Raw genomic sequence first — 11,757 nt, 5'->3', positions numbered from 1 at the left:
CGCGAACCGACGTAAACCTACGTCGGCCATGCGCCTGCAGCTAGGGGGCGAGCGTGCGCCGCTGGCGACCCGCTCCCGCCCCCACCTGGCAGCGGGGACTCCAATGCACGGGGCAGGCGGCTCCAATTGCCGCCTGACACCCGCGATCGCTCCCCTCTGAGAGAGAAGAACGGTCGGCTGTTGTAAGCACAGCTGACCGTTCTTCTCCCTGGAATGATCACAGAGCTCCTGTGACCATTCTATATAGGATCACAGGTCTCTATGGTCATTTCACAAGCCACGCCCCCCCAGTTAGAATCACTCCCCTAGGCTTACATTTAACCCCTTGATCACCCACAATGTTAACCCCTTCCCTGCCAGTGTCATTAGTACAGTGACCGTGCATATTATTAGCACTGATTACTGTAGTAATGTCACTGGTCCCCCCAAAAGTGTCAAAAATGAAAGTTGGGGGTCCGATCTGTCCGCCGCAATTTCGCAGTCCCGCTAAAAATCACTAAAAAAAACAATAAAAATGACGTACATTTTTACCGTAGTTAGTAGACGCAATAACTTTTGCGCAAACCAATCAAAATACGCTTTTTTTCGATTTTTTTTACCAAAAATATGTAGCAGAAAACAAATTGGCCCAAAATGATAAAAAATTTTGATTTTTTTTTTGAGAATGTTATATAGCAGAATGTGAAAAATATTGTTTTTTTTTTTTTTTTTAAGAATTGTCGCTCTTTTTTTGTTTATAGCGCAAAAAATAAAAATCACAGGAGGTAAAAAAAGAAGAAAAAGGAAAAGAAAAGGAAGAATGAAAAATAAAAAATCACAGAGGTGATAAAATACCACCAAAAGAAAGCTCTATTTGTGGGGAAAAAAAGACATCAATTTTATTTGGGTACAGCGTCGCACAACTGCGCAATTGTCAGTTAAAATAACGCAGTGCCGAATCGCAAAATATGGCCTGGTCATTAAGGGGGTAAATCCTTCCGGTCCAGAAGTGGTTAAAGTTCACGTGTGCGTAAAGGCAGGTGTCCCAATACTTTTGACAATATAGTGTGTATCATTTTTGGGGATTCTAAGTAATTTTCTAAGCAAAAAAAAAAATGTTGCTATTGTCAAACTTTTGCAGAAATTTTAATTTACTGAAATTTTTAGGGAAATGAAAGCTCTCAGGGACCATTGCATTGATGTTCTTTTGATGCATTCCCATTGACTTACTATGGAAGGTGCATTTCTGTTGCGCTTTTGAAAAACGGCACCAAAGATGCAGCATGCAGGACGCCTGCAGTGTGAACAGTTACATAGGATTTAATGAGGAATAGTTTTCATGTGCTTTTGTCGCCCCGGAAAAGCGCATCGGTGGCCTCAGCGCGTCCCATCTCTGTTGCCCCCCCTGTAAAGGGTTACAGACTGGAATCCAGTAGAGAAGTTCTGACCTCACACATACACCTGTTTTTGGCTGGCTGCCCTGCAGTTCTCTCATTTCCCCAATAGATGGCGCTCTGGGGCTCTGTTTGCATCTCTCCACTGATGTTTTTTCCTCTTAACTCCAAGATCCAGCAAATATTTTTTTTTTTTTGTAATTCCTTTCTGTTCTCTTTCCGGCCATGTGTGATTGCTGTTTCCTCTGGCCTTCCATTGCAGCAGGCTGAGATCAGAGAGCAGCTGAGATCTGCTATTGCAAGATAAGGTCTGCTGTGACCTGCCAGCTTCCATCAGACTCAGCCCTGTGTGCAGCCTAGGGGGTGGATTGATGTGTGCCCTGCACATCCTCAGCTCTGCTCTCATTGCTGTGTGTGTTGGTGCAGGGTTGCCCTCCCATTGCTGCTATGAGGCACCTTGCACAGACTGCGGCTGCAGGCGATGTTGCTGAAATTGGATTACGCCGATGATTAGCAGAGAATTGATGGAAACCTCCTTTTTTTTTTTTTCCCCTTGTCATTATGCTGGACATTATCGTGCTTTTAAGCAGAGCCGCCTGCCTACACCAGATCATTGGCAGCATTACCAGCTTGGGTCCCTCAGGAGCATCCTAGATAGTGGAGATTATCCGTGTAAGTCCATTAGCGCTCTTCGCCGCCTCATTTAACCCCTGCAGGGCAGGACGGCTGCCTGAGCCCCGGCGCTGCTCCCGTGCATCCTCACCGGGCTGGGCTCTATGGGTGTTATTCGCATTGCATGAACACAACGGGAGGGGCCCATCCTGAGGGCCACAGATCCAATCTGTAGGGTGGGTCTTCCATCTGTATCACACACCACTTGTCCGTCTCTGAGCCAAGAATAACCCTCATTGGGATACAACTCCCGGCTTCCCATTTGGAAAACTGCTGTTCCTTTTTTGTTTTTTTCTTTTTGATGAATGTAATCGCTTATCCTTCAGGGGGCAGCTGCTGGACGGCGGGTGAGAATATTGCAGGACTCCCACTCTGGTGATGCCGGGCACCCTGGGCTGGCGGATCGAGCCAAGAGTTTGGACCAGACAGAGGTCGTAAGGAGATTGTACCTTGGCCTCCAAGTCCTGGGGTGCCCAGGATGTCGGGGTGCCGGTTGGCCAACATGAACGGGTTCCTGGAAGACCATCGGATGGAGGCCGGGGACGTCAATCGCATCATGAGGTGCCTGGAGACCGGGTCGGTGCTGACCCTCTTCTATCAGAAAAAGTCTCAGCGGCCCGAGAGACGGACCTTCCAGGTCAAGATGGACACCAGACAGGTCATCTGGTTCCGGACGCCAGAGAAGGTGGAGGGCGATAGTAAGTACTCGAAAAAAGTTCATGGACCTTGTTGTGTGATATATGGGGACAGGAGTGCGTGCTGGGTTATAATACAGGATACTAGCAACTAAAATGATCTATCTACTGATATAAAGTATCTTTATCATACTATCTCTCTATTTATTGATATAAAGTATCTATCTCATCTCATATTATCTATTTATTGATATAAAGTATCTATCTCATATTATCGATCTATTTATTGATATAAAGTATCTATCTATCTATCTATCTATCTATCTATCTATCTATCTATCTATCTATCTATCTATCACTGTTCCCCCATTCAGTATTCTTCCTTCACCCTCCAGCCAGATCCAGCACAGATGGAAATCACAAAGCACACAAAACAATGTATCCGTTCCATTATCTGGAATATCAGAGTGATGAGTCAATAGGAGAAGGTCTGAATGTGGCTTCCTCTCCCCGGTATACAGTCATCGCTCCATCTCCGGGGGCAGAAAATTACAGATCGGCCAAGCCTGTAATGTGTGTGTGAGTGCCAATGCTACAGATGTCTACACTGAGCCTATAGGAATTTATGTATCATACAAAGACTGATAGCGAGAGAGTGATAGAGAGCAAGGATTAGCTAGAAGAGAGAGAAATCATGAGAGAGAGCAAGAGATCAAACGAGAGAGTGCTTGCGAGAGAACGAAAAAATAGTAAAAGAGTGACAGAGAGAGAACGTGAGACATAGAGAGCAAGAGAGAGAGAGTGTGAGACATAGAGAGCAAGAGAGAAAGTGTGAGACATAGAGAGCAAGAGAGAGAGAGTGTGAGACATAGAGAGCAAGAGAGAGAGAGTGTGAGACATGGAGAGCAAGAGAGAGAGAGTGTGAGACATGGAGAGCAAGAGAGAGAGAGTGTGAGACATGGAGAGCAAGAGAGAGAGTGTGAGACATAGAGAGCAAGAGAGAGAGAGTGTGAGACATGGAGAGCAAGAGAGAGAGAGCGTGAGACATGGAGAGCAAGAGAGAAAGTGTGAGACATAGAGAGCAAGAGAGAGAGAGTGTGAGACATAGAGAGCAAGAGAGAGAGAGCGTGATACATGGAGAGCAAGAGAGAGAGAGCGCGTGAGACATGGAGAGCAAGAGAGAGAGAGCGTGAGACATGGAGAGCAAGAGAGAGAGAGTGTTAGACATGGAGAGCAAGAGAGAGAGAGTGTGAGACATAGAGAGCATGAGACATAGAGAGCAAGAGATAGAGAGCAAGAGAGAGAGAGCATGAGACATAGAGAGCAAGAGAGAGCGTGAGACATAGAGAGCAAGAGAGAGAGAGAGCGTGAGACATAGAGAGCAAGAGAGAGAGCGTGAGACATAGAGAGCAAGAGAGAGAGAGAGCGGGCGTGAGAAATAGAGAGCAAGAGAGAGAGAGAGCGTGAGACATAGAGAGCGAGAGAGAGAGAGCGTGAGACATAGAGAACGAGACATAGAGAGAGCGTGAGACGTAGAGAGCGAGAGAGAGAGAGCGTGAGACGTAGAGAGCGTGCGACGTAGAGAGAGAGAGAGTGTGAGACGTAGAGAGCGAGAGAGAGAGTGTGAGACGTAGAGAGAGAGAGCGTGAGACGTAGAGAGCGAGAGAGAGCGCGTAAGACGTAGAGAGTGTGGGACGTAGAGAGAGAGAGAGCGTGAGACGTAGAGAGCGAGGGAGAGCGCATGAGACGTAGACAGCGAGAGAGAGCGCGTGAGACGTAGAGAGCGAGAGAGAGCTCGTGAGACGTAGAGAGCGAGGGAGAGCGCATGAGACGTAGAGAGCGAGAGAGAGCTCGTGAGACGTAGAGAGCGAGAGAAAGAGCGTGTGACGTAGACAGCAAGAGAGAGTGTGAGACATTAACCTATGTATCTAACATTGTCCCAGGAATGCTTGAATCCACTTACTGATGATTGGCTCACTACCTCTGCAGGAGGCCTGTTCCACGTTTCAACTACTCTTTCGGTAAAATAATAATTTCTCCTTGGAGGTCATGTCCCTGCATTCTTCATCTTAACCTTATACTGAAAATCCTGCCCTCCTGAACCTTATTAACACCCTTCATAGATTTAAAGGTTCCAATCATGTTCATCCTTTCCCTTCCTTCCTCCAGGCTACATATGAAGTTCCTGCAGTCAGTCTCTATTGATATGTTTTATCACTCAGACCTTTCACCATTTTTTGTTGTCCATCTCTGGACTCTGTTCTGTCTTATCAATATCTTTATGTAAGTGAAATCTACTGGACACAATATTCTAAATGGAGTCTCACTAGATATCTAAATAGAGGAATCAGGACCTCATGCTGGCGATTCCTCTAGTGATAACTAAGGATCTTTAATTATCACTAGAGGGGTCATCGGCAGGAGGAAGGAGGTCCTGATTCCTCTATATAGATCTTTATATCACTAGAGGGTCATCGGCAGGAGGAAGGAGGTCCTGATTCCTCTATATAGATCTTTATATCACTAGAGGGGTCACCAGCAGGAGGAAGGAGGTCCTGATTCCTCTATATAGATCTTTATATCACTAGAGGGGTCACCAGCAGGAGGAAGGAGGTCCTCATTCCTCTATATAGATCTTTATATAACTAGAGGGGTCACCAGCAGGAGGAAGGAGGTCCTGATTCCTCTATATAGATCTTTATATCACTAGAGGGATCTCCAGCAGGAGGAAGGAGGTCCTGATTCCTCTATATAGATGTTTATATCACTAGATCACTAGAGGGATCACCAGCAGGAGAAAGGAGGTCCTGTTTCCTCTATATAGATCTTTATATCACTAGAGGGATCTCTAGCAGGAGGTAGGAGGTCCTGATTCCTCTACATAGATTTTTAAGTAAATCCAACACGTTTCAGAAGTTCGAAGGGTCCTTCATCAGGGTTTGGTGCTTTTGACTGATAGAACGGGATGGATCCTGATGGATAATTACTATGATTGCAGACTCTGGTTAAGGTTGGGCTGGAGAGATCATACTAATTACCCCTCAGGATCCCTCCAATTCTATCAGTCCAGTACACAGTTTATTTAGCTGTATCAAGCCCCGATGAAGGACGGTTTGAACCCTTCAAATGTGGTAGATTTTTTTTAGACATAGGAGTCTGAAGAAAATGTAATCTGGACCAGGGCCGGGACAAGGGGTGGCTGCCCTGGGCGCAATTGTTTATTGCAGGGATGGGGGCGCCTTGACCCTAACCCTAAGGGAAGGGGGAGAAAAGTTTGGCATCTTTGCCCTGGGCTCTGGACGACCTTGTCCCGGCTTTGATCTGGACTTGCATATAGATAAATTGCATCTTTTGTTCTTGCACACCCATCCCATTAAGGGTTAAACCAGTGACGTCCATGTGTCGTACCTCTGGTCATAGCGGATGTTGGCGTATTACCGGTTGGGATAGTGGAGAGGGAAAGTCTGCATCGTGAAGGTCTGATGGGACTTGTTTTGTATGACATATTTATAAGATAATGTCTATGGTACGAGCGAAGAACCACAAGATGACAACATCAGTGCGTGGATTTAGCCCTCCTGGGTCTGTGTCGGGCCCCCCCCTTTATTTTGAGGTATTTCGGGGTCACCAATTCAGCTCCCCACTTGGCACTGTACTATGATGTTCTGTTTATCGGGTATAATCTGTGTACAGCTTCCACGTCAATACAGGAAATACATCTCCTGCCAGATCTGATCAATGTCTGTTCTTGCTGCCAGCGCTCTGTACATTCGGCTACAAAGAAAAAGACGATTGTGATTTTGGCCCACGAAGGAAATAAATGTAACATTTGTCGGGGGTACTTCAGCTTCTTACCGTCATCTAAAAAAAAAAAAAAAAATGAAGGGCTTATTCAGATCTGTGTGTTAGCGGTGGGCAGAGGTGTAACTAGAACCTTCAGGGCCCCGGTGCAAGAAACCATGAAAGGCCCCCTTGACCCCTGGGGTGACTTAGTACCCGTACACCTGGATAGGAGTGGCGGAGGGCAGCATATAGAGGAAATGATCCCCTACATTTTCTTGCTGTAGCAGAGGGGGGATTGGTTCCTCTATATGCCGCCCCCGCTGCGTTTTCTATCCAAGTATACAGGGGTACGGCATGGGGCTGGAATAAGTCGCAGAGGTGGTGGTAGTGATGGGGGGGATGGAATGGGATGAGTGGCAGCGGTTATGGGGGGGGGGGATGGAATAAGTGGCAGCGGTAAAGGGGGGGGGGAATGAGGATCAGTGGCAGCAGAAGTGGTGGGGTAGATGGAATGGGATGAGTGGCAGTAGTGGTGGGGGGGGATGGAATGGGATGAGTGGCAGTGGTGGTGGAAGTGGTGGGGTAGATGGAAGGGGATGAGTGGCAGTGGTGGTGGCAGTGGTGGGGTAGATGTAATGGGATGAGTGGCAGTGGTGGTGGTAGTGGTGGGGGGATGGAATGGGATGAGTGGAAGTAGTGGGGAGATGGGATAGGATGAGTGGCAGTGGTGGTGGGGAGATGGAATGGGATGAGTGGCAGTGGTGGTGGAAGTGGTGGGGGGATGGAATGGGATGAGTGGCAGTGGTGGTGGAAGTGGTGGGGGGATGGAATGGGATGAGTGGCAGTGGTGGGGTAGATGGAATGGGATGAGTGGAAGTAGTGTGGAGATGGGGCAGTGGTGGTGGAAGTGGTGGGGAGATGGAATGGGATAAGTGGCAGTGGTGGTGGAAGTGGTGGGGAGATGGAATGGGATGAGTGGCAGTGGTGGTGGAGGAGATGGAATGGGATGAGTGGCAGTGGTGGGGTAGATGGAATGGGATGAGTGGAAGTAGTGTGGAGATGGGGCAGTGGTGGTGGAAGTGGTGGGGAGATGGAATGGGATGAGTGGCAGTGGTGGTGGGGGAGATGGAATGGGATGAGTGGCAGTGGTGGGGAGATGGAATGGGATGAGTGGCAGTGGTGGTAGCAGTGGTGGGGAGATGGAATGGGATGAGTGGCAGTGGTGGTGGGGGAGATGGAATGGGATGAGTGGCAGTGGTGGGGAGATGGAATGGGATGAGTGGCAGTGGTGGTAGCAGTGGTGGGGAGATGGAATGGGATGAGTGGCAGTGGTGGGGAGATGGAATGGGATGAGTGGCAGTGGTGGTAGCAGTGGTGGGGAGATGGAATGGGATGAGTGGCAGTGGTGGTGGCAGTGGTGGGGAGATGGGATGGAATGAGTGGCAGTTGTGGGGGGGATAGGATGGGATGAGTGGCAGAGATGATGGTGGGATGGAATCAGTGGCAGAGGTGGGTTGGATGCCACAACAAGGCACAAACCTGGTGCACCCCAACGCACTTGTGTCCCACAGTGCCCCCCAGTGCACCCCGTCGTGGAGTGCTGTGAAAAAAAAATTGGTGCTGGTGAGGTTTTGGTGCCCATCGATAGCCCATGTAAAAATGAACAGGCAGCCTTATGCTGGCCATACACTGTACGAAAAATCGTTCAAACTCATTTTGGAAAAACGAACACTCGGCCGTGAGATCAAATGATCATGCCATCGTGTAATGACCGATAAATCGTTCAATGGACATAAATGAATCCGTTTTTTTGTTCGTTTCTTCACATATTCCTAGTGCAAACAGTTCAGATGAGAAACACATTAACCTTTCAATTTATCGTTCGTTTGGCAGAAAATTTCCAAACTTCGTTTTTTTCGGCTCAAAAACGTCACCACTGATTACCGATTTGTGCCCATTAACTGGCCGAAAAACGAAAGAACTCTCCAAATGACCGAATTTCGGCCAATTTTTCGTATAGTGTATTGCCACCATTAGGCTGGGTTCACACATTAATGCGATTGCAGACATCACATGTGATTGTGATCGAAGTGACAGATTGTACGGGCTGAAATTGCAACAGTTTCGGAACAAAAATAGTGCAAGACCCTTTTTTTTTTTTTTTTTGTCCACACTGGAATCGGATTGCATGAGTGTTCAGACCGATGCAATCCGATTCTACCCAATTCCACATTTCGCACTGCGTTCTAGTTCGGGGGTGTCATTACTTTATATTGTGAACTGCCTGCGATTGTAATGCGTTGCGAAAACCGGCACAGGGATCGATGTAGTTCCCGCATGGCACTAGTGTGAACCTAGCGTTAAAGTGACAAGCCCCTATCAAGTATGCAGTGGCGGCTGGTGCATTGGGGGTGCAGGGACGCCGCCTCCCCCCCCCCCTATCCATGCATCCTGCCCCCTAATCTACATGCGGGGCGCCAGACACATGGACTTCAACAGGGCTTTTTTTTTTTATTTTTTTTTTTAGCCATGTGATTAGAGCCAGAGGCTCTAAAAGGCTAAAAAAAAAAGGTGGGCTCAGGGCGCAGAGCACTGCGCCCCGAGCCCACCCAGTTGTGTGACCATAGCGAATGAACATTCGCTATTGTCACACGGATCCTCCTCCTGGCCAATCAGGAAGCGGGTCTTGAAACCTGTTTCCCGATTGGCCGAAAGGAGAAACCATGCCAGTGGGCATGGAGGAGGAGGGAGGAGATGCAGAAGACAGGAGGAGAGGAAGAAGCCGAAGCCGCAGATATCCAGGCAGGGTGAGTGAGCGGGGGGGGGTGGTCCTGTCCTCTCCCCTGTCCTGCTGTGGTCCTGGGGGGGGGTAAGGTGCGCGGCCTGGTGTGGTCCGGGGGGGAGGGGGTATGGTGCGGTCCGTCTGCCGGCCCATGGAGCACCAGCCGCCACTGCAAGTATGTATGATTTCCTTCCGGTGAAATGTATTGAGGTCCGCAGTGGTGATACTTCGGTTTTGGTGTAACACAGGTGACACGCACGCCGGTCCAGAGCCCAGATGCTGTTGCTTACTACATATGAAAATCAGTGGGTTCCGCTTAAAGGCACATTAAAATGTGTTTTACCTATTGTTTTATGTGGAAAATAAACTTTTAATAAACGTATTGCACGATCATATGCCTTCTTCATTTTGGGAATTCTGACAATCTCGAGCTTGATTCAACAAAAAGCTGATCGCCGGCTGCTGTCGGAGGGACATCGATCCCGAAGAGGAGAGGAGCATCTGTGCCCACTAGTGCCACCTACCAGTGCCCACTAGTGCCACTTATTAGTGCCCACCAGTGCCACCTATCAGTGCCCACCAGTGCCACCTATTAGTGCCAATCAGTGCTTCCTATCAGTGCCACCTATTAGTGCCCATGAGTTCCACCTATTAGTGCGATTCAGTGCCACCTACCAGTGCCCGTTAGTGCCACCTATCAGTGCCCACCAGTGCCACCTTATTACTGCCGCCTTATCAGTGCCCATTAGTGCAGCCTATTAGGGCCTATTAGAGCCCATCAATGAAGGAGAAAAAATTACCTGTTTGCTAAATTTTATAACAAGCTATAAAAACTGTTTGTTTGTTTTTGTTTTTTTTTTTTCTTTCTAAATTTTCGGTCTTTTTTTGTTAGTTCAGCAAAAAATATAACCCCCAGTGGTGATTAAGTACCATCAAAAGAAAGCTCTATTTGTTTGAAAACAATGATACAAATTCCATACGACTACAGTGTTGCATGACCGCGCAATTGTCATTCACAGTGCGACAGCTTTGAAAACTGAGAATTGGCCTGCGCAGGAAGGGGGTTTAAGTGCCCGGTAGGCAAGTGGTTAATGGACACACTTCTCTGAACATTTTTTTTTTTATTTATATATTTGTTTTTGATCAAAAAAGTTTTTTCTTTTTTTTTTTTTTTTTTTTTAATTGTTTACCAACATGTATTTATTGTATTGATATTCACAATTATACAACGGAATATTTTGATGGTTTGTGGTACAAATTTAACAGGGTTATATGTTTTTTTTTTTTTATATATATATGCACTAAACCACCCAGCGCCTCACAAAGTACAAACCTTAGTTAGCCGTGTATTGATGACTAATTCCCCTCCCCTTCTGTCCCAGTGACATCATCACTAAGGCAGGAAGTGGGAGTGATTCTCCCTAACCTCTTCCTGCCTGCACTATAGACGAAAGATGGCTACAGCACGGTCCTAAATTGCTGGGTGGATGTACACGGACGCTCTCCTGGCAATTTAGGCCCGTGCATGTGCTGCCTACGCGCCCCCTGCGGCACGCGTCCATGAGACTCGGCTGATCACAAATCGGAGTATGGGGCCGATCCCTGTCCCCCTTACCACGTGATCATCTATCAGCCAATTACAGTTGATCACGTGATGTAAACCGAAGACGGTAATCTGCTTTTATTTCTTCTCACGACAACGTGAGGAGAAGAAAAAAAAAAGCATATTACCGGCTTGTGTAAACGGGACATCGGTCTCACACACGGACACACACTGCTGCTAAAACAGTGCCATCTACCAGTGCATATCCGTACTGCTAAGCAGTGCCACCAGTGCCACCTACCAGTGCCCACTAGTGCCACCTACCAGTGCATATCAGTACTGCCAAGCAGTGCCACCTACCAGTGCATATCCGTACTGCTAAGCAGTGCCACCTACCAGTGCCCACTAGTGCCACCTACCAGTGCATATCAGTTTTGCTAAGCAGTGCCACCTATTAGTGCGTCCAATCGGTGCCTCGTCATCAGTGCCACTCATCGGTGCTGCCTATCAGTGTCACCTACCAGTACCTATCAGTGCCCACCAGTGCCACCTATCAGTCCCTCATCATCAGTGTGCCACCTACCAGTGCATATCAGTACTGCTAAGCAGTGCCACCTATCAATGCCCACCAGTGCTACCTATCAGTACCTCATCATCAGTGCTGCCTATCAGTGCCACCTATCAGTGCAGGCTCATTAGTGCCTCCTGTCCAGTGCCGCCTCATCAGTGCCCATCAGTGCAGCCTATCAGTGCCCACCAGTGCCGTCTCATCAGTGCCACCTTATTAGTGCCTATCAGTGCAGCTTATTAGTGCCCATCAGTGCCACCTTATCAGTGCCTATAAGTGCAGCCTATTAGTGCCACCTTATCAGTGCCTATAAGTGCAGCCTATTAGTGCCTATCAGTGCAGCCTATTAGTGCCCATCAGTGCCACCTTATCAGTGCCTATCAGTGCAGCCTCATCAGCGC

The 11,757-nt window shown here is 47.9% G+C and overlaps 1 protein-coding gene across 1 annotated transcript in view; it reads left to right on the top strand.

Moving 5' to 3' along the window:
- Positions 1-1,563: 1,563 nt before the first annotated feature.
- Positions 1,564-11,757, top strand: part of LOC309557077 (1-phosphatidylinositol 4,5-bisphosphate phosphodiesterase gamma-1-like) — a 232,332-nt gene continuing 222,138 nt past the window's right edge. The window contains exon 1 of the mRNA XM_082259683.1: positions 1,564-2,743. Coding sequence (XP_082115809.1) covers positions 2,524-2,743 — 220 coding nt within the window. The 5' untranslated portion in view covers positions 1,564-2,523. The remainder of the gene's footprint in view (positions 2,744-11,757) is intronic.

Source organism: Pelophylax lessonae (assembly GCF_965119305.1).
Source record: "Pelophylax lessonae genome assembly, chromosome: 5".
NCBI classification, from domain to species: domain Eukaryota; kingdom Metazoa; phylum Chordata; class Amphibia; order Anura; family Ranidae; genus Pelophylax; species Pelophylax lessonae.
Note: the sequence above shows the minus strand (reverse complement) of the source record. Positions and strands in the feature narration are given on the sequence as shown.